The sequence below is a fragment of the Centroberyx affinis genome, unplaced genomic scaffold (assembly GCF_046629955.1).
Source record: "Centroberyx affinis isolate AG114_WGS23_722 - 3 ecotype Tasmania unplaced genomic scaffold, CSIRO-AGI_Caff_v1 ptg004897l_1, whole genome shotgun sequence".
NCBI classification, from domain to species: Eukaryota; Metazoa; Chordata; class Actinopteri; order Beryciformes; family Berycidae; genus Centroberyx; species Centroberyx affinis.
Window position 1 is genome coordinate 73,925 of NW_027282402.1, and position 23,806 is coordinate 97,730.

The window sequence follows — 23,806 nt, forward strand, 5'->3', positions numbered from 1 at the left end:
AAATGCCCAATCACCTTTTATTTTCAGTCTATAGAGTCTAGACTGATGGCCAGAAGAGCTTTGCCCAAGGACCTCAGGCTGCGTTTTGGTTCATTTGGGGTTATAAGATCTGAAATGTAACTAGGTGCCAGACCTAGACAAGTTTTAAAAGTGATCAGTAAAGTCTTGACATCAATTCTGAAAGTGACAGGTAACCAGTATAGGGCAGTGATTCTCAACCTTTTTCATATCAAGGACCCCTAATTTAGTCCACATTAGAGCCACGGACCCCTATTTGATGAGATTTAGGCAAATCTGAGAATATTTTTGTCAGATATGATTTTGTCCAGAATTCCATGACTATGGAAGAGAGATAACAGTGAAACTATGATCGAAACAGTCATTCTTCTACATTCTCTAATTGTGTTCACTTCTTGTAAATGAAATAATGCTGAAGTTTAACGACTCATCAATTTGCTGGGGACCCCCTGGAACCCCCTCAAGGACCCCTGGTGGTCCCCGGACCCCACGTTGAGAACCACTGGTGTAGGGAAGTAAGGATTGGATTAATGTGGTCTCTATGTTTGGCACCTGTTAAATCCCTGACAGCTGCATTCTGTAATAGCTGGAGGCGTGAGGACTTTTGACTGAAGATAAAGGCATATGTGACCTTCTCCAGGTTAGTAGAAGATGAGAATGGTGAATATTTGTTCTGATATATTTCTCAGCTGAAACAAACAGGACTGCATTACCCTCTAGGTTAGAGTCAATGCCAGGTTGACGTCAGGGCGACTCTGCACCTCAAGGACGAGAACATCACCTCTTGGGAGAATCCGGTCTGGACTCTCCTCCATTATGAATCTGTCAGTAGACCATGGTGGGGAGTTACCTTGCGAGGCAGCTGGATTCGCAAGATCACGATCACGCGAGAATCTGGAGAGTATTTCTTCATTGAAAGAAGAGCAAAGAACGGCACTGAAGGCATTTCTGGATGGAAAAGATGTTTTCGCTCTTCTCCCGACCGGCTTCGGCAATCTGATCTGATTGGTTGAAGTTAGCCCGTGGTCTGTTGTTCTTCGTTCCTGTAAAAGACATTTTGGAGATAGAAGGTTTTACCTGGCAGCACACTGCTAGCAGACCACAGCACAGCTTTGGTATTAGATAGTGGAAGTGGAGTGGAGTCAACCTAAATCATTAACCACATCAAGGATTTTTACCTTCAATACTCCCATTGTTCTGATACACCCCCCACCCCCCACCCCCCTCCAGGAATTCCAGTCCCTGTAACTTTAGCTAAGCACAAGCCAGAGACATTTATGACTGCTAAGAGAAAGTAGTCAGATAGACAGCTGGACAAGAGGGAACATGTTAGAGTTTCTGCCAAACTGCTATGACTTTTTTTTTTTGTTTTTTTTTGTCAAGATGGGTCTGCACACAGGGATTGTGGGTATTCCAAAGTTGCCTTTCAGATAATGCCCTGCCTCACATTCATACACATTTACTCTGCAATCACACCCGTTCTACTAGATTCTGTTTGTTTTAATATATTATGTTATTATTAATACATTATGTTTTAACTTTGTCGCCCCCAGAGCCAGGAAGAGCGAGCATGGGATCTTCCACTTTAGAACAGGACTACAAAAGATGAGTGCTAAGGTACTGAACTGAACTGGACTGTATTATAATGTACTGCATAACAGTATTTCTTCCAGAACTACAGTCTTAAATTATGGGTCTAGACCAGAGTAAGAAATTAACTTTTTTCATAGGGTGTTTTTTGCCCCCATGATCATATTTTTAGGGCTCTTTTGATCATTTTTGGCATTTTGGAGCAATTGAACGATGAAATATTAATACATTTGCATTACATATTGGCACACAAACACTCAATTTGTACCACTAAGATTTGATTAACTTCTTTCCCACTGCTGGAAACTGGTGGCAGGCCTGGCAGATGATAGTACTGTTTTTCCCTCTCTCTCTCTCTCTTTTTTTTTTTTTTCTTCATTTTTTTGTTAAAGCAATGGTTTGAATAGGGTCAGTATTTTCTCCTACTGCTGGCTGTGTGGTGCCAAAATGTCCTACTGGTTCAGGCTGCATAGTCCGTTCTTTTCTGATGAAAAACCGCTTCATTTTTCTGTCCCAGAATGTACTGGGAAGGAAGAATTGCCCAGTCATCGGTCAGTCATCACCCAGTCAAAATGTTTTTTCACACCTAGTTTTCGTTATTTTGTTAGTTTTCGTTAACGATAATAACCTTGGTTTGCGGTCAAATTGACCCCATTCAAAATGAATGAACATAAAAACATGATTAACATTGTTTTTCCAGCTTGATATGTCATGACTTTTCCTAATTTCATGGGGAAAACTGGTAAACACAACATTTAACATGATGATACGTTTTCAAGGTCCTGTATACTCTTTTTGTGTTTGGGGTCATTTTGACCCTAAACACAATAGCCTTATAAAACCAGAGAACATATAAATGGTTTACACACATTTTCTTTGTTTTGACTTATACTGAGGGAACTTTCCCATGCAAATCTTTGATCTTTAAAAAACTTTCCCATGCTTTAGGGCCCATAGCATAAGATGCACACACACCATTTCTCTATGAGTTTTATCTCACCTGAAGATTTTCTGTCCTGTCACAGCTCTTTGAAATACTATATTGGTGACTAATTTACTTTTTATTGGTGTTTTTTTTCCATTATTGACTAACTGCTATGTGTTACTTGCTGATGTTCTGAAGTGTAAACTTGGGTAACTCTTTCAATTACAGTCATTTTTTGTAGGTTTACATTTCTGGGGTCAATTTGACCCCAAACATATAAGGCTTTTTTTTTTTATTTTAACATAATAGGAGGGTTAAAACATATTAGTATTCATGTCACGTGGGGCCCCTGAGTATTAGTCTCTCAACAGGCTCATTTAAATATTGTAGTTTAAAATATACTAGTGCTCTTGTCATAAGATACAATGATAAGGTAATACCTGCCAGATACTGTAATAACTTGATAATAAAATTAGTCCAAAGTTTGTAATACATTTGTTTCTGATAATGTAATACATTATTGTATTAAATGATTATTAAATTCATTATTACAATATAATTCTGAAGATGTTGTTATATTATCTGGCAATCTATTTCATTAACCGGTTTTATTTTTCAACCCAGGGACTACAGATACAGATACTGATTCAATACAGGGACTCAGACTCATATAACTAAAATATGACATGTGGGACAAGAAACACCAGAGACAGACCTCAGTTTACTCCATTCCCACAGTTTCAGACAGGCTGTTGCAGACAGTAATACATGTCTATACAAGCTCATACATTGGAGGCATGTCAGCACCAGAGGCAATAATAGTATGAAACACACTTCAGATGTCTGAAAAAGTCTTAGAATAGTTTTAAAATGAAACTATAGTGAAATTGGTCTAATTTAATTTGAACTAGCATTGAAAAGTATTAAAAAAAGAATGTAAAACTGTCTGTTTTGAGTGACTTTGTGTGTGTGTGTGTGTGTGTGTGTGTGTGTGTGTGTGTGTGTGTGTGTGTGTGTTCAGCTTAGTGCCAGGTTGAAGGAGTGTGATGATCGTTTGACTGAAGTTCGCAATGAATATCTGCTGACGTTAGCGGCCATCAACGCCCATCACCATCACTACTATACTAATGACCTACTGCATATTATGGAGGTAACACACACACACACACACACACACACACACACAGATATATGTAAACTGGAGAAATGGAAGCTTCTATAAAAGTCTAATCTGTAAACTAAATGTAAACCAAAGGGTAGCTCCAACACTGAAATCCAAAACATAGGACTGTTTTTTTTTTTGTCAGATTGATTGACAGAGCTAGTGATCCATTATGTGTCCAGCAGCATTTAATGTTTCATATAATAATAATAATAATAATAATAACTTTATTTGTATAGCACTTTTATAAAAACAATGTTTACAAAGTGCTTTACATATAGTAAAGCCCAAAAGCAGTGATGTGAAACTACCACAATGAATGATAGAAAAATGAAAAAAAAATTTAAAAAATATATAATAGAAAATAGGAATAAAATGTAATATATGAGGTTAACAGGCACAACTAAAAACACACAAACAAACAGAGATACAATTAAAAACAGATCGAACTTTACATAAAAGTGTGTGCCGAAAAAACTAAAGACAAAGTTCAATGGAGATATCGCTTCAATGGAGATTAGTATTGATTTAAGATTTTACCGATCACTTTTAATGCATGGCTAGGTCTGATTCCACACATAATCACAGACCAAGTAAGCCCTTATGAGCCAAAGTCTTGGTTTAAGACTAAAGGAGTCTTGGCTTTTGGCTCTGTCTACCTGAGGAGGTTAGATCACTTCTTAAAAGTTATTCTTTCATCTTTTGGTTCCTTTCATGTTTTTGAATTCATTTTCTAAGTATCATGTTTGCTTTTATTTGATTGTCAAAGTGCTTTGCAAATGGTGGGTTGTTTTTTTTTTTTTAAAGTGCTATACCAGTTAAAGTTTATTATTATTATATGGTAAATATAAAGGTGGATAAACTATGACCTCAAGTCAGTGATCATGATAAGACAAACAGATACCAATATAAACAAAAAACAATTATATTTTCCGAAAAGCATTAATTTATGACCCTATCCTCATATAACATACACCAGTTTGATATTACTTACTATTGTTATTAGTTATTATTTACATCAGAGAGATTTATGTCAACCTAGAAAGGTGGTTAAACTGAGTGCAGGTGGGTTTACTCTCCACTACATCCCAGATTCTAAATTATTATATTGAACAGAATATGGGCATTAGAACTGTCCTCAGGTCAGATTAGAAACCTGCCAGTTCCCAGTTGGTCTGAACACTTGTCTGACGTCCTTTTTCCTGATATGTCATAGATGTATCCATTTCCTTTTCTGATGAATCACTGATTACATCATTTCCTGACAATTGAGGTTGGTTAGTGGTTTGTTTGTTCAGCTGACAATAGGAAATACTTTGCATAGCCTCCTGTTTCCCCTCCTCTCTCTCTGTCACTAGTGTTGGATGGTAATATGTTACAGCATATTATTACTTGTCCCAGTAACGAGTAATTTAAGGAATTACTATCTCAATTTCAGTAACAATATTACAGTTACCAATAAAAAATAATTACTCAAAAGTGAATTATAATTGAAGTTGAATTATCCAAAAACTAGCAGTATATCCCATCCTCTGATTTGTATTCCTCACACACTTAACTAGCTTAGGTGAGTAATGGTAGAAAAGTTAACTTTCTCTGGGTGTAAGTACTCCCACTACTTTGATGAGAAATGGTAGAACAGTTGACTTTCTCCAAGTGTAAGTACTCCCACTACTTTGATAAGGAATGATAGAAATGTTAACTTGCTCTGAGTATTATCTGAGTATTCATTTTATCCAGTTGAAGGACAACAAGAACACTGGATATCAATGCTGTTTGGTTTCCAGATGATTCACAGGAGAGGAAACTGACATCCTGATTATAGAAGGAAGAGAGGATGCAATTGCCAGTGAATTGAGGGTGAATCTATTGGAAGTAACAGAAAGTCTCTTCTCTCTTTGTTTGTCTGTCCAGCGTATGGATGGTGATGTATATGACCAGCTGAGAGGCCACTTCACCCTGCTGTGTGGGACAGAGATGGACGTCTGCCTGGCCACACACAGAGAATACAGCAGGATATGGGACAGTGCTGCTAAGGTATATGCATGAGAGAGACAGTGATTTCTGTGTGTGTGTGTATATATATATATATCCATACACAGTATACCCTAACTGTAAGGCAATAGAGGGCTGTCATGTGACGTAACTCACCCTCTGGCAGCCATATTGGTCTTCAGCTCTCAGGCAACAACGGAAGTGAACAGCTGAATGTGTTTCTAAATATATGACTGGGCTATCTCATCAGAACTGAATAGACATGGTTCATTTCTGTGCTATTTTCTGAACTGATCATTTTATCACTGATACATCTGATTGATTTTGTGATTACCAGACACATTAGTTAACTGTTAATTAAGTCACTTAACTTAGTGACCCTTATTGTAAAGTGTTACCTGTCAGTTTGTTAGCTAAATAGTATCTGGTCAGCTAACCATCACTGTCTGGTTAACACTGATTAGCACACTAGCTAACATATCTAGTAGCCTAGAAGCTAGCGTTAGCATTTTAACATTAACATTAGTTACTTTGCTAAATGAGCCTGCTGGTTAGTTAGCTAACAGTTTGGTTTTTTTTAGTTAGCTAACGCATTTTTTTTTACAATTTTTTTACAATTCCTGTGTGATCAGACATAAGACATTCCTCACCTCCTCTCTAGAAGAGATGGGGGCAGGATAGAGGGAGGAGGAGATGGAGAGGAGGGTGGGGAGAGGGAGAAGACAGGAGGGAAAAAAGGGAAAGTAAGAAGAGCATGTTTGAAAGTAAGGGAAAAGGGGTGTGAGGAAAGGGGAGAAGGTGAGAAAGGAGTGGAGAGAGAGAGCTAGTAGGAGGGAGGAAGGATGTTTGTGGAGGATCAGGCAAGAGAGGAGTGAGAGGGGAGGTGGCTCACACAAAGCAGGTTGAAGTTTTGAATTCAACACATGCCAGGTGTTTTTGAACTAGCAAGTGAGTGCAATCCAAGAGCAGGAACATCTCACCTTCTTCCTTCGTTTGGTTTGTTTGTCCATATGAGTTTTGTTTCCAAAACCAACCATGGAGCTTCATTTGGAGGGACAAGGTGATCTGATCTGACTGTGGTCCCACCCAACTGAAGCGCTGCGCATTATGGGAGTTTTATGTGCTGTGGACAAGTTTTGTCGAGGCACTTATTAGACTCTTGCCTGATATCAGACAGAATTGTCAACTCGTTCCACTCCATTTCCATCTTCAGTCTGACATTGCCTCCACTCTAACCGATTTCCGTGGGGGAGGGGGATTCTATTTTCCCTAACCAATCACTAGAGACCGACGTATCCGCCTGAATCTAACGTCATTTTAAGTCGACACTGATGCGTAGCCATGACAACACCAGAGACGGTTCAGAAAGTACAGAGCATCTTTGACAACACGGAGCCAAGTAAAAACAAAGTATTTCGGATTTCAAAGTAATTGGTACTTTTAATTGATTTAGAACAGCCTTGATAGCAGCGCCTATCTTGTCTACGGCGGTCGCCATTGTTGTTATTACTCCTCCTTGGTTCCGGCGCACAGCTTGACAACAGCTTGACAACGGTGTTAGTCCCGCCCGTGGCACTGATTGGCTAATCGTTAGTCCCCCCCGGCGCTCATTGGACCGGTCGATTTTTCAACCGAGAGAAACCGCTGTTTCATGTCACAATGCCAGACCAGAATCAGTCAACTCTGTGGAGTGGGCGGATTCAAAGGTCTGGACCCAGGCAAATTAGACTCTGCTTTCTCCTGTGAAGTCATCTGGAGCCAGCCCGTCCTCCTCTTCAAACTAAATGAAGCAAAACATTGTTTTACAGATGAAGTCATGAGACACATTCAGATTGAATGTTGTGACAACATTCAAACAAAATTATAACACCACGTCCTACCAACAAGCCTATTGAGATGCCACAGAGATATTGTTACATACTCTATGTAGGCTACAAACTCCTTCCATGTTTGAGCGGCTAATGCTCAAAAAGTGTGGACAGTGGACCATTTTCATGCACAAAGAATGACAAGCATTCAGTGTTTCCACTAGAATTGTATTCTAGTCAGGATGGAAAAGCCTCTGCCAAAAGGTGCATTTGTCTCAAATGGGCCCTCAAATGGGCCCTCAAATGGGCCCTCAAAGGTCAACTAGTGGTCCTTTAGGTGAAAAGGAACATATCTGTACGTTTTCAAAGGGTACATTTTTGTACCAAAGCATCTATGAACTTTTTTGTCATTTGACACATAACGTAACACATAATTGTTTCTTTGGCGGTACAGATGACAAGGGTGCAAATATGGACCCATGCCTAAGGGTACAATATTCGCACCCTAATAGGGTACAGTCCCAGAGACTAGTATTTGTACCTTTTTAGGTACATTCTTGTACCTTGTTTTCTGAGAGTGTAACACAGCATTCAGATCATCATGGGACACTAAAACTCTCCACTGAATCCCACGCTAATGGAATTCTTTTAGGTGGGTTAGCAGCTCCATCATATCAGAGGTGGACCGCACTGACTGGACCATATCCAATTTTAGATCTGCACTACCCTGTAGCTAGACTCATGTGTACACCTAGTTCACAGCATTACATCCAATGTGTTCTCACTATTGGTCTCAACATCAATAGGTTAATGGACCGGCTGACCCTCCTGGTTGGAAACTGCCTCAGCAGTTCAGAGGAGAAACAGGAGCTGCAGTATCTAATTGTTTGCTCAATTATAATGACTCATTACCATGGTGCCATGATTCAGCTAGATTACATTTACACCTGACTGTGAAATCAGATCTTGTCATTTTTGACAAGTATGTTGCCAAAATATTGTTTTATTTCTAATTTGTTTTATTTCTATTTCCATTGCTATATGTGGATTGGAGACGCACTGCATTTACACTTTGTTGTTAATGTGGCCAAATACGTCTCTGAACAACTTCGGAGGTCATTTGGATGAACACATCTTCAATACATCTTGGGTGCATTTACACCTGGATTTGATGTGTTTTTGCTCTATGTGAACACAATCTGATACTTTGCCTAGCTGGGGCTTCTTTGTTGGAAGGACAGGATAGGAATACTTGGCTTGTCTTATCCCTGGTTAATATTGATTGGTTGTTGTGTTGTCAGGTGACCAGAGAGAGGAATGTTCAGCAGTTTCTACAAGAATCTGTTTCCTTCAGCAAAACGCCCAGATTCACCTTCCAACCAGCTCCACATGACAAGGTGCGTGTGTGTCTGTGTGTGTGTGTGTGTGTGTGTGTGTGTGTTCACAGTGTTTTGGTTTAGTCATTTTTTTTTCATATTCAATAATAGAATGACATAAAATTGTTTCTATCATCGTTATGGCACAGAACTTACTCATGCTAGTCAATAATTGTGTGAGCATTTTCATCCTTATTTTTTCAAGATGAGATTTAGTGTGTGTGCGTGTGTGTGTGTATGGGCGTGTATGTATATATTGTACTTGAATTTGTTGTTCCTTTCTCCTCCTTCCATTTTTGGCATTTAGCTGACACTGTTATCCAGAGGCTCTTATTAAAAGTGCAAAAACAGGACGGTCAGAATTTGTGAATCCCATCATTGCAAGAAACCTAGTGGTGAACAGATGCATGCAGATGCAAAAATGGATGATACCCAAGAAGGAAGGATACAAGGATGTTTTTTTCTCTCTCCTGTGTAGGTGTGTGTTCTGCAGGAGGTTTGTGCTTCAGAAGGGGAGGGCTGTCTGGATAAGGAGGCTAGGAAGTGGGCCGCCAAGGCTGCTAAAGACTACAAGATCAGCAGCCATGGGGAGAGGGTGAGGCTTTGGTTTCAAACTTATAAACCCAAGATGATGCTTAGCTAGTGGATGCCTCTAGCAGCAGCTGTCACATTCCTTTCCATTATTCTACTTTTTCTTTTTTTTTTATTCATGATCAGCCAGTTTTGAGACATTTCTGTAGTTTCATAAAATATGTAATTTAATACATACAACTTACTTGCAACTAGAAGGGCACTCGGAGAGCGCAGACCTCCGCCAAGGTTCGTGCTATTATTGCTTGTTCGTGAGTCGGATCCAGATCCGCTCCAAAATTTAATGGGTTCTTCCTTGGCCCATGCTACATCCTTCCACCAAGTTTCATGAAAATCGGGCCAGTAGTTTTTCTGTAATCCTGCTAACAGACAAACAAACAAACGGCACCGAAAAAATAACCTCCTTGGCGGAGGTAATAAGTGATTTCCAACCACTAGAAGGTGACAGAAACTACAACACATTTGTAAATAAAGCACAGCAAAGCAACTGGACTATGGAGGCCCCAAAAGACAAACCTAGTGAAGGACGGTGCATAAAGTCTAATAGCTAAGCTAACCGTACCTACGGACAAGTGTCGCTGGTTACCAGTCTCCTGCTGAAGGTTACGTGTCCCACAATGACAACTGAAAAGGTAGGTAGCAAGTTTACTAGTTTAACAAGTTTACTAATTTAACAAGTTTACTCGCTCACTTCATCGATTCCGCCATTATGAGAATTTTTTGCAGGAATGGAAGGAAGTGAGGGCCGCTTTTAAACAGCGAGGGAGGAGACGAGCTAGTTTAAAAAAAAATGAAAAGCTACTGAATGGGCCAAGAGGAGCTTTGTTCAGGAGTGGAATCTGACAACAAGCTTTAGAAAAGAGGTGAAAACAGCAACACAGCTGGTGTTGTTGTCACGTGTGGATATTTGTTTATATCATTATGTCTCAATGAAATCTCCAAATAGCACACGTTAGTTTCAGGATTGGTTATAAGGTCTGATATCACTTATTGCAGGTTTAAATTGTACATTTAACCAGCTGCATCAACTAAACCAAGCAGAAAACTAGCTAAAACAACCAAAAAAAAAACTTTAATTGTCATTTTCTCAAGTGACTACATTTCATCTGCACGATAATGCCACTATTGCCAATACAATGCAATTAAAGCGATTAGTCTGAATAAGCTATTATTATAGTAAGCTAATGCTTAATCAGCATTAACTAACCCTTAATTATCAGTTAACTAATGTGTCTGGTAATCATTTACTAATGGTGTTCATGTTAACTAAGGTATTAATTTATACATTATTTAATAGTCATCTTTATAAACTATTAAATAATGTATAAGTTAATACCTTTGTTAACATGAACACCATTAGTAAATTACACATTAGTTAACTGTTAATTAAGTTAATTTAGTTAATGCTTAATAAGCATTAACTAACCCTTATTAAGCATTAACTAACCCTTAACTTAGTGACCCCTATTGTAAAGTGTTACCATTTTATTTTTATTATTTAGAGAGAATTTTGAAAATAGTATATATATGTATATTTTTGTGAATCAAGGATCAAGGATGGCATATGATTTCAGTCCACAAAAATACAGTTGATGGAAATGTCTCCTGCGGCAGCTTCTTAACTGTAGATTTCATACATTTTGTCTAGATTACATTTGCAACATTTTGAGATTTCACAATTTATCCATTGATCTGGGAGCTGTCAGATATTTCAGGGAATTTTGTCAAGATGCTCTGTACATGAATGCATCTCTGTGAATGGATAATATAAAATATGCTCTCAATAACTTTTTGTCCAGGAACAGTTTTGATAGTCGTCTCACAGCATTTTTTGTTTTTTCCATATTTTCATCCATAATAAAATGAAATTACGTCGTAAATGTTAAAATCAAAGTGTTGTATCTCTCTGTCTCTCTGTCTCTCTGTCTCTCTCTCTCTCTCTCTCTCTCTCAGGCTCTGCAGACTTTAGAGTGTCGTCTGAAGCTCTTGTCGGGGGAGACGGGGCTCAGCGTGGAGCAGAAGATGGCCGAGGTGGAGGAGAGCGTCAGGAAAGCCAAGGTACTTCTTTTTTTTTTTTTTCTTTATTGGACATTGCTGAATTTGTTCTTAAATATAAGTAAAATTACTGGTGTAAAAATCTACTTAAAGGAATTGTGGTAACACTTTACACTAAGGGTATAATGCTTAATAAGCATTAACTAACCCTTAAGTTAGTGACCCTTATTGTAAAGTGTTACCACAATTCCTTTATATTATATTATTACATTATTATTATTATATTATATATTATATTATATTCCTTAATAAGCATTAACTAACCCTTAATTAACAGTTAATTAATGTGTAATTTACTAATGTGTTCATGTTAACTAAGGTATTAATTTATACATTATTTAATAGTTTATAAAGTTGACTATTAAATAATGTATAAATTAATACCTTAGTTAACATGAACACCATTAGTAAATGATTACCAGACACATTAGTTAACTGTTAATTAAGGGTTAGTTAATGCTTATTAAGCATTAACTAACGCTTAACTTAGTGACCCTTATTGTAAAGTGTTACCAGAATTGTTCACCCAAAAGGCAAGGCAAGGCAAGGCAAACTTTATTTATATAGCACATTTCATACACAAGGCAAATACAATGTGCTTCACATAAAAAAAAACAAAAATAACAAAACAAAAATACAATTTTCAGCTGCATTGCTGCTAGTGGCGGTGTCCATTGTTGTCACGTCTGCTTCCTGTTCCTCTCTTCCTCTATGTTTCCTTTTGGTGTGAAAAGATTTTTTTTTAAACACCGCCAACTTGTGTACCTGATTTGAATAACATGCTACGCGCACATCAACGCAAGAAGTAACTAAACTAAAAACTAAAATGCAAGCGCCGCTGCATTGTTTACGTTCGCGCTTTACGTTACCTTTACATTATGTTCGACTATAAAATGCACTTCACTAGCAAGGCTAGCGAACTATCTGGACAACAACCAAGCTAACACAAACCAATAGTACCGTAGCTGGATGGATGTTAACTAAGCTACTTTCATGGATAAATTTGAGGATTTATAATGCAGCGAAGCACTAAAGTAAAAGTAAAATTACTGGCTACTCTAAAATGGACAAGTACACAATAAAGCTACTCAATTACAATAAAGACAGTAATTATAATTTGTAATTATTTGATACTGTATGTCTGTCGTATGTAAGTAAGTAAGATTTTATTTATATAGCGCCTTTTTAAAACAAAGTTACAAAGTGCTTCACAGGATATAGAAATACAAAAATACAATACAGAAAAATAAGCAACATACATATACAGCAATATACAAAAAGATAAATTACAGCCCCTTTACAGGGAAGGCAAGTCGGTAAAAATGGGTTTTGAGAAGTTTTCTGAAGCCGTTTACAGATTCAGCTGATCTAACAGAGGGAGGGGGAGACAGTTCCATAGGGACGGGGCCCTAATGGCAAAAGCGCAATCACCCCATCCCAGGGAGCAGGGTATAAATAAGAGACCTTGGTCGGATGATCTGAGTGGCCTAGAGGTGGAATACGGATGCAAAAGTTCGGAAATGTATGAAGGGGCGAGACCATGTAGGGCCTTGTATGTGATAAGTAGTATCTTGAAATCTATTCTATACTTTATGGGGAGCCAGTGAAGGGAAGTGAGGATTGGTGTAATGTGGGATCTACGGTTGGTTTTGGTTAGCAGCCTGGCTGCAGTGTTTTGCACGAGTTGCAGGTGGGACAGGGCTGCTCGGCTGAGATAGGAGAAAAGAGCACTGCAGTAGTCTAGGCGTGAAAAAATTAGGGTATGGATTAGTCATTCTAGATCTCTGGTTGATAGCATTGATTTGATATATCTGTCTATCCCTATCTACCTGTGTGTCTTTTGTCTCAGGTTAGCAGGGTGAAGGCAGAAGCCCGTCTGGCCTTGTTATCCGAGTGCGCCGTGGGGATTGAGCGGTGGCTTCATACTGCTATGAACCAGGCAGAGGAAGAGCTGGAGAGAGAGAGACGACTCAGCGAACAGAGAAAGTCCACCGAGGACTTCTCGGTATGGGCAAACACACACACACAGAAAACCTACCTCACCATTTTACAATGTGCTCAATGAAAAGGTGGAATGTACGGAAGTGTAATGCATTCATTTGAGAAAAAAAAATTTGCCCTGTTTTTCTGAATTAACAAGATAATTATCTCAGTATTCTGAGAAAAGTTTTCATGGAAAAAAAAAAAATTCTGCTCTGTTTTTCTGAATTAATGAGATATCTCAAAATCCCAAGAGAAGCTCTCATTCCTACTTGAGAGCTCGATTTCATGGAAGCAAACATGTCCAACCTGTTGAATTTAATCCAGTTTTATTTTGCTTTTGGTTTGAAACATTGGGAGATACTCGTGTCTTTAAGTAATATAGATGGTATTGCAACCATAGGCTACTCCATGCTGGTGAGAGCTTCTCGCAGCATTTTGAAGAATCTCATTAATTCAGAAAAACAGAGCAGAATTGTTTTTTTTTCCATGAAAACTTTTCTCAGAATTCTGAGATAACTATCTCATTAATTCAGAAAAACAGAGCAGATTTTTTTTTTCCATGAAAACTTTTCTCAGAATTCTGAGATAATTATTTCATTAATTCAGAAAAACAGAGCAGATTTTTTTTTTCCATGAAAACTTTTCTCAGAATTCTGAGATAATTATCTTGTTAATTCAGAAAAACAGGGCACATTTTTATTTTTCTCAAGTGAATGCATTACGCTTCCATAGTAATGCTTTTGTAGTGTAGTGTCTATATCACTGGTTCAAACAGACTTCCACAGCTGTGAGTCGAGTAGTTGTGGTCGCCTTGTATCTACTCTATATCAGTGCCATTTCACAGGTTCACCAGCCTCCAAACTGTGGTGTCAAGCTAGACTTACGCTTCCTGTATTTTGTTGACATAGAGAGCTGATTTTGTAGTTTTACAAAGTAGTTTCATTTTGACGTTTTATCATTTCTGGGTCCTGTTGATTATGCAAGATTAGACAATTAATCACAAAGAGTCACAAAAGTCAAACTGTGGATGTCAATTTTCAGATGTCAAAATGTCATGTTAAGTTGTTATTCTAACTAGCTTGTTATTCTAGCTAAACTTGAGAAACCAGCAAAGTGCTGTGATCTAGAATTAAGCTATTAAAAATCAAATATTATATTTCACTCTTATACAATCAACTGTACCTATGAAAATCGAGGAAGTATCTTCTGTAGTTCATTTAAATTTTAAATTAAATGCAGTTTAATTTGGATGTGGGTGTTTGCATGAGTACAATACATAAAAAATGCTTTTATGCTGAAGCAACAAAATCCTGTTCTTACGCTTTTTCCGATATGAATCAAATGAAGAATGAAAGAATTGAGTTTCTTGGTAACACTTTACAATAAGGATACATTAATTAAGGGTTAGTTAATGCTTAATAAGCATTAACTAACCAACCCTTAATTAACAGTTAACTAATGTGTCTGGTAATAATTTACTACTGGTGTTCATGTTAACTAAGGTATTAATTTATACATTATTTAATAGTTTATAAAGATGACTATTAAATAATGTATAAATGAATACCTTAGTTAACATGAACACCATTAGTAAATGATTACCAGACACATTACTTAACTGTTAACTTAACTTATTTACTTTTGAACATGCAGTTGTGATTTTTCTAACTTGTCCTTTATTCACCTGACTAAGAAACATATGAACATTTGAAAAGAAGGTGTGTTTTCCAGGAGGATGAGTTTGAGCTGACAGACTTTGAGGACTACGACGACGAGAACGGAGACATCTTCATTGATCCGACCTCAACCTCTGGACTGTGTGTTTACCCCGCAGCCTGCAGAGTTGTCTATAGCTATCAGGTAGCGCACATACACATTTACACATTTGTTGGGTTTAGAAGTTAATGAGATTCTCAATATCAGTCCTAACCTCCAGATCATTTTGAGCCATCTTTCTTCACCTTGGAGAGTTGAAATGCACACCAATATTAATGGGGTGCTGGCCCACAGGAACAAAACTTCAAAGTAAAAAGTTCTTTCATCTTTCTTTACCTCACAAGAAGGACATTGTTGTGCAGCCCTTCAAACTCAGGTGGCACCAAATAACCCCACCGGGACGCCTGGAAATGTGGATCTCAGTCCTCTTCCAAGCAAACTGTGGGGCCAGAAACAACCCCAAAACTGAATTTTTTATGGGTTATGGGTTTTTTATGGATGTTGACATCTGACAGCCAGCAGTTACTCATGCTTGGAAAGCCAAGCATAACAAAATGAACTGAGGGCAAACTTGGAGTCAAGATGAGGTGAAATGCCTCCTCAATATGTAGGCTGAGGAGCACATTTCCCAACTCCGCAGTGAAACAGATAAACAAAATTTCTACTCTAGGTAAGTGAAGATGTCACTCTCTTGTCATGATTGGTGGTGGAGATCTATATGATATGATAGAGTCTATATCATAGCCTGTAGATATAGGTTAACGTAAAGGAATAGTTTGGTATTTGGAACCCTGGGCCCAAATAACATGTTTTCCGTCATGATCCCTATTAGTAGAAACCATAACTTCGCTAGGCGCCTGCTCCGCCCGTCCGGTAACACCGGGTGGCCCCCTCAAGCTCTACTGCAATAGAAACCTAGGGGAATACGTGACAGTCTTTGAAAACAATGACAAACATTGTTTTGCAAAACACGGTATACACAGCTCACAGTATAATCATACCGGTGTCAATATGTTATCTTGAAAAAATCGTAAAAAACCAAGCTTTCTGTCAATAGTTGTGTTCTATTTGGATAGGAACTATTTTTTCTCAAAGACGCACCACCTAAGACGGCGTAAGCGTCTACAAGAGCCAGAAGAATGCCACTGTCTCCAAAAATAGCTGCTGACAAAGGAGAATGCGCACACAATATCAAATCCTATGTGATCACGCCCTTATGCTCCAACACAGTGTTGCCTATACAACTAGGGTTTATTGTGCTTGCTCTTGGGATTGGGTGTGCCACCGCTTTAATGTGGCCTTTTTATCAGCATACTTTGTAGAACGTAATTTAGGACCTTTTATGAAATCAGTAGGATCCACCAATAAATTCAGCATCCAAATGATCCACCCAGCAGCTTGTATTTCAATGAAATCTGAGAGATCATGCAATCTCAAGTTTGGCCACATTACACATGACAAAGCAATCATAAGGCATGGTATAAACAGAAGTGTTGAATGCATGAAAAGTACAACTGCTGATGTATCCAGAGTACAGTATTCCATCCATAGTACCAAGTGCAGCACCTGAGTAATGTCAATTTTGGAAGTAGTCATTCATTTCAATTTAAAAAATCCACTGAGAAAACCATGTTTCCATACTGACAACTTTTACTTCCTGTAGGCTAGCCAAACAGATGAACTGTCAATCATGGAAGGGGAGGAGCTTCAAGTCATCGAAGATGGAGACATGGAGGACTGGCTAAAGGTAAAAGTTGTTCTGGTGTTTGCTGACATATCAGGAGGATATCTGGCTTTTTTAAAAACAGGATATTAGTTAGTCATCCACCTCTGATATGATGGATATGATGCAGTTGGATTGATTACATTTTTATTGTAGCATTAATCAGTACTACACTGCTTGTCTCTGGGAAGCCCTTAACCTGATGATTGTAATGCAAAAATGTGATCAGATTGTACACAAGTAGTAACCCTAGTCTAACCCACCTACTTAAGTCTGTTGCACATCTGGACACATTTCTATATATTGGTTCTCCCACAATAGCTAGTGATATACATATCTGCTTCAACCTGTAAATCTGTCAGTGAAAACCCAGTATCTTTATCTTCATTTATTTGCTCCATTATTTTCCAATATATCCTATTTCCCCTCCAAAAGCAGTTTCACCTAATCATCTAATTCAATCTTAAATTAGAGATTACTAGTACACATTCCTGATTCCTTCCTAACACACGGGACATGTTTGCTTCCATGAAATTTTGAGATATTTCATTAATTCAGAAAAACAGAGCAGAATTATTTTTTTCCCATGAAAACTTTTCTCAGAATTCTGAGATAATTATCTCCTTAATTCAGAAAAACAGGGCAAATTTCTTTCTCTCAAGTGAATGCGTTACGCTTCCGTAGTAATATAGTGAGTCCAGTCAATCTTTTCTGGATAAATGAAGTGAAGACAGTGAAGGAAGTCCTCTACACTGTTTGAACTTGCTGAGTCACTTCATGATCTTGCGTTAAATGTATGTAAGTCACCGCTGGCGATAGACAAAACATGGCTACCGTACTTCTGCAGAGTAAAGCTCGGTTCTCACCATTGCCAGCAATGTTAAAAAGCCAACTTTCTGTCGCCTATAACTCTGTCTGTGATCATCTATTTTGTGTTTCAACATAGCTTATAACACAATACAGCTGTTCTCACTGACATATCTTTCTGTTTCTGTTGTCAGACGACTGCGCAAGTAACCGTGATCGAGGGTCACAAAATGCTAACAATACAGAAATTAGCTTTAGCCTTGGTTAGCCAGTTAGCATTTTGTGACCCTCAATCAAATACATTTTTATAGCGTTGCAGTAATCTGTATATCATAATCATTTTGAGATATTAGTGTAATTACTGTAAACATCACCAAGATTGGCAGCCTACACTACACTACATTACATCTACACTACATTTTACCGGGTCGGTTTTGACTGGAAATCTGCAGCAAAAAGGGAGATTACATTGCAGCGCAAAACAGGAAGTTAAGATAAAGATAAAGATCAATTTTATTGTTAATTTTATTATTTGTGGGCGCTGTTCTTCCACTGTAAACGGAGCTCAAACTTTCAGAGTTGCAGATGGTGGAAGGAGTGAAAGGCTGATGGAAAAAATCACTTCCAGGACAGAAGGGTTTATGGGAAATGTCTTATTGGCACTAACAATACCACTAGTGTGAGGTAGAGGCTGCCAATCGTCTCCACCATGGTCTCATTTGTTTGCGGTAATTAAACCAAGGTATCACAATTAATTTGACAATGATGTATTGATGGTTAAAAATGCTACATGTAGCAGCTTTAAGACAAAGGGGAAGATGCAGTTTTGTCGTCTCCACCATCTGCTGTGGGTTTGAACCACTTCCTATGCGTTCAGAGAAACCAAGCTCTGCCCTTCCTGTCACTGACAGAAGATCAGTCGCTCTCTAACGTTCTTTGGCTTCCTTTCACCATGGGAAATCCCCACTGCTGAAATTCACGCTGAGCTCTATTTCAGCAATTAACAATTTCTCCATCAATATGTTTGTCTATCTGCCCAGTCCATTTCTTCTACCGTCTGCCATCTTCACTGCTAAAGAGTTTGCGTCTTCATCTGATGTTCACCTTTTAAAATGAGGGAAACATTCTGTGCCACTGTGGTGAAAAAAATGCACTTGTTTCTAATGCAGTTTCACCTGTTTCAGGAATTCTGTAGAAATTAATGTCAGTCAAACATGGCAGCTCAAACCACAAAATGAAAAGAAGAAAACTCCTGAAACAAATTGATTTGGATTGGAAATTATCCCACCCCAACTGGCAGATTCTAGATTAACTGACTTGTTAAGATGTATATATGTACACAGTATGTACATATGTATGTGCAATGTTTCTTCTGTGATTCTTTCCAGGTCTGTAATGCCTGTGGTCAGGTTGGCTATGTTCCTGAGCGCTATGTGCAGTTCCTGTGTCTACCTGCAGAGGATGCTGCTCAGCTGGACAGCTCATTCAACTCTGGCTCTTCCACTGGGAATAACAGGAGGGTGCAGATCAGAGGTGAGTGGCGTGTGTGTGTGTGTAGGGGGGGGGGGGGGGGGGGGGGGATGTGCACAGATGTGAATGAAATACTCACACATACACACATACTACTACAAACTTATACATATAAAAATATATATACATATATAGAGAGCGAGAAAGAGAGAGAGAGAGAAGATCAGTGGCTGATTTATATGACTTGCATTGATATGTACAGTGATTCTCAACCTTTTTCATATCAAGGACCCCTAAGTTAGTACACATTAGGGCCATGGACCCCCATTTGTCTCTCAGACCTAAATCTGAGAATATTTTTATTGATATATATGATTTTGTCCAGAATCCCATGACTGGTGGTCCCTGGACCCCACGTTGAGAACCACTGGATATGTAGACACTCGGGTATAAGCAAATATTTCATCCAGTATGTGAACATTTTGTGTGTGTGTGTGTTAATAATAAAGCTTGACTTAAATCCTCTCCTAGGTGTGGCCAGAGCTCTGTACTCCTACCAGGCCCAGAGTACAGAGGAGCTCTCCTTCCAAGAGGGGGCGCTAATCCGCCTGTTACGCTGTCGACAGGGAGAGGTATGTGTCACATCTAGGGCTGTGCAAAAAAATCGATACAGCTGAGTATTGCAGTATTTTTGTCCATGATACTGTATCAATTTTCCAGCCCCTCGTATCGATACATTAAAAAAAATTATTCTTGTTTTAAACGGATTTAAAATGTCCTTAAATTTCCCTCAAATCCCTGTGATCAAATAGCCTACGACCTCAGCTCCAAGAATACTTCATATGCACTTTATTTTCATATGATGTTATGGCATCTACATTTCAGTTCAGTGTGTTCAGTGACACAGTGTGCAACTGTGCAATGCAAATACCGTTCTAATAAATTGGAATGGAAATTTTGAATTAAATAGTTTTGACTCAATTTGTCCGCTGAGTTATCAATATAATGTGATGTACATATTAGACTACCCAGGTGGTACACAGCAAGTTGTATTTTCAGCTCTATTTTGAAATTTTCAGTACATTATGTAGAGTATTGCAATGTATCGCAATATGTATCGTATCGCAATGTATCGTGATACAGTCATATCGTGACCCATGTATTGTGATACGTATCGTATCGTGAGGTCCTTGCCAATACCCAGCCTTAGTCACATCTCTCTCTTTGTGGTCTTTGGCTACAAGTAGCACTGATACACAAGAACGTTACTGTATACAACTACCTGTTCTCTGAGATAGTTTCAACACACAAAACCCTCACATTAAACCCCAGATATATTATGGTCGTTTTGTGCTATGGGGTAGTAGAAATCTTACTTAATGCACCTTAAAGACCTTATCTTCATATAAGTTAATATAAGTTTGATAATACGTAGTATGCTGTATTTTATGAATTTACGTCATAAAGTTTTATGTCGGGCTAAACCCTGCTTATAATCAATGGTCACTAAAATGAGATGAAACTTCAATGCAACTTCAATGTAACTGCTGCATTTCTAACTCTGTATTTCAGACCGCATACATTTCATTTTTTGGTGTATTTCCATATCGTAGGTAGTTTTCATTCTTTGTCTTTGTCTTTGTATGTTCGACTGCCGTTATTTTGCACACCCTCATAATGCTGTAACTTATACGTTTTTCATACCTTTCACTCATTGCGACTTCATATTTTTTTGACACATTGGAAATTGGAATTGGAACACTGGTTGCGTTATATTTGGTACCTCTCATTTGTTCTATTCTTTTTATGTTCTATTTTTATTTGCTGAATCCTAATGAATGTGTTTTTGATTTTCAGGTGGATGACGGTTTCTGGGAGGGAGAGCTGGACGGACGGACCGGCGTCTTTCCATCGCTGGTTGTGGAGCTTGTCCGAGACGAGGGAGAGGAGGAGGAGGAAGAGGAGGAGGACAAGGTGCAGGTGAGTCTGGTTTCCTGCTGCTCTTCCCCACTTCAACCTGCGATAAGAACAGACCTTATAACCAATCCTGAACCTAATGTGTGCCACTGCTTTTTCTGACTGACTTAGTCACCTCTCTAGTATTTCTGTCTTTTCCAGACTCTCCCCACCCCGACTCTTCCGCTCTTCTCACCCCCCATCCCCATCCCCATCCCAATCTCCTCTGCCCCCCTGCCTTGTTCCAGCCCCAGCCCGAACCCCAGCCCGAACCGCGGGTCCTGTCCAAGTACTACCCCCCCTAGCTGTGTGGAGGAAAAACTACAGGCTGTTCCTGTGGAGCTGCAGAGGCTGGCAGACAGCAGGATAGGTGGGTGGTATCGAATGTTAAACTAGCTTGAGCATAGATTCTGTCCCTGCATTTTCATTCATTGAGACATAATGATATAAACCAATATCCACACACGTGGGCCGGCTGTGTTGCTGTTTTCACCTCTTTTCTAAAGCTTGTTGTCAAATTCTGGTCCAGAATGAAACTCCTCCTGGTCCATCCAGTAACTTTCCTTTTTTTTTAAACTAGCTTGGCAGCTCCCTCACTGTTTAAAAGCGGCCCTCACATGCTCCCATTCCTGAAAATTTCCGCATCATGGTGGAATGATGAAGCAAGGGAGTAAACTTAGTAAACTAATGAACTTGCTACCTACTGTAATGATATTCAGTAACATAAGAAGTGTAATACCAAGTTTGACCAACAGATGGCTTTGTGAATTAAGGAACGTCAGTATAGACGGCCAGTAGAAGAAGTGTGGTTCCTGGTTGGTGAGCTAAACAATAAAGAACTTGTTTCATCATGACAAGAAATGAACAACACACCTACCTCTTCACTTGTCATTATTTGTACCACACGTAACCCTCAGTAGGAAATTGTATAGCTGTCTCCCTCCAGCCAGATGCGCAGTGTGGCTCATTTATGCTCCCTTTACGTACGAAAATAAATACGTCCTTTTCAAACGATGTAACCGTCACTGCCCGTCACATACTTCCATGCGTCCTTTACGTTGGCATGGATGTTAAGCAATACATCCACTAGAGGGCAGTAGAGAGTCAAACGTTTCTGTCCACCGTCGCCATGTTTGTTGTGAACAACAAACAACATGTCTTCATCATGTCTCGCTGGTCTTGCTTGAACTATTGGCTACACTGCCCCCACAATTTCCGGGGGTACTGCTCCGTTTCGTCCGTATCCGTAAGCTTTCAGAAAATGTGCACAAATACGGACGAAATGAACGCAGAGTACGGACAGAAGGCTCCGTCCATATCCGTATACGTATTTAACGTTGAGTATAATTGAGCCTTAAAGTTGACACATGCTCAACTTCAGTGCATCTGAAATGCCAAGTGTGCAGTATGGAGGAGACTCATGCCTGCCACAACCAAACTATTGAAAATAAATGAAGGAAAGGCACAGGATTATTAAAGTGATCACAGCCTTATTTGTTAATTAATTTGCCTTACCTTCTCTCAGCAACTCTCTTTATCTCTATCTGTTGGCCTCTTCCATCAGAGAGTGGAGGCAGTGGCCACAGTTCTCCGGATCTCTCCAGCAGGCGACTAAGACCAGTATGTACACTATGCAGTTAGAAAAAAGGAATATTTTGTATATTTCATAACATATGCTATCACTTGTTGAACATATATGCTTTAAAGAGTAACTAAACCCCAAACCCAAATCTATGTAAAGCCTGGCATCTAATGGTAAAAAGCATGCTACTGAACTGGCCATCTGCTATTGGTTGTTCTTTGGTGCCAGGTGATGTCACCTTCTATAGAGTACAACAGGTGGTGGCATCACCTGGTACCAAAGATCAGCCTATAGCAGGCTTTACACAGATTTGGGTTTAGGGTTTAGTTACTCTTTAACATCCCATATCTCCCACTCCCTCTCTACTGTTTCAGTGTCGAGCGCCCCCTCCTCCTCCAACCCAGAGGTTTTCACCCCAGCCTTGAGACAGACAGCTGTTGCTATCAAGTTTCAGAAGACCAAAGGAACACTGTTTTTGTGCCTACCATTAAATAGTATTAACGAATACATTGTGATTTGTTTCAGTTTTCATGAAACAAATCGCATCTTCAAAGCCAGTAGCGGTGTAACAGTGTTTCAACAACAAGCACAACAGTCAGTATTAGTCTTCATGTGTCATGTGTCTGTCTTCATGTATACCATGTGCTCCAACTTTACAGCAACATATTTTTTCATGTGTTGATTCCATAGTCTTATTAATGAGGAGTATGATGTTAAAGTGCAAACTATCAGATGCTGTCTGTAAGAGCACCTGAAACTAAGTTAAGATGTCAAGAATCGGGTGATGTTATGGCTTACACACTTATAAAAGTCAGTTTACTTTAACAGTAATAGTGTTAGTTGAAAATATTCTACCACGCTCCTCTTCTGATCATCATATGAGTGTTACATCCTATTTTAGTCATCAGCCATTTCATGTTGTGCAAAAATGTCATTTTGAATTGCTCCCTGTTTGTTTTTGTACTGTATTGTCACTTTATTCAAGGACACATACTGCATTATGGGTTTTGTGAATTTTGTTTCAGTCAATTTAGTGGTGATATTCCCAC

The 23,806-nt window shown here is 38.9% G+C and overlaps 1 protein-coding gene across 1 annotated transcript in view; it reads left to right on the plus strand.

Annotated features, from left to right (window-relative positions):
- The window catches only part of LOC139666247 (F-BAR and double SH3 domains protein 1-like), a 32,002-nt gene extending 8,676 nt beyond the window's left edge, over positions 1 to 23,326 (plus strand). Inside the window, exons 7-21 of the mRNA XM_071545381.1 lie at positions 1,572 to 1,635; positions 3,555 to 3,683; positions 5,610 to 5,732; positions 8,800 to 8,895; positions 9,353 to 9,469; positions 11,419 to 11,523; positions 13,370 to 13,525; positions 15,235 to 15,363; positions 16,883 to 16,966; positions 19,138 to 19,282; positions 19,751 to 19,851; positions 21,077 to 21,193; positions 21,338 to 21,545; positions 22,740 to 22,795; positions 23,132 to 23,326. Coding sequence (XP_071401482.1) covers positions 1,572 to 1,635; positions 3,555 to 3,683; positions 5,610 to 5,732; positions 8,800 to 8,895; positions 9,353 to 9,469; positions 11,419 to 11,523; positions 13,370 to 13,525; positions 15,235 to 15,363; positions 16,883 to 16,966; positions 19,138 to 19,282; positions 19,751 to 19,851; positions 21,077 to 21,193; positions 21,338 to 21,545; positions 22,740 to 22,795; positions 23,132 to 23,182 — 1,681 coding nt within the window. The 3' untranslated portion in view covers positions 23,183 to 23,326. The remainder of the gene's footprint in view (positions 1 to 1,571; positions 1,636 to 3,554; positions 3,684 to 5,609; positions 5,733 to 8,799; positions 8,896 to 9,352; positions 9,470 to 11,418; positions 11,524 to 13,369; positions 13,526 to 15,234; positions 15,364 to 16,882; positions 16,967 to 19,137; positions 19,283 to 19,750; positions 19,852 to 21,076; positions 21,194 to 21,337; positions 21,546 to 22,739; positions 22,796 to 23,131) is intronic.
- Positions 23,327 to 23,806: the final 480 nt, after the last annotated feature.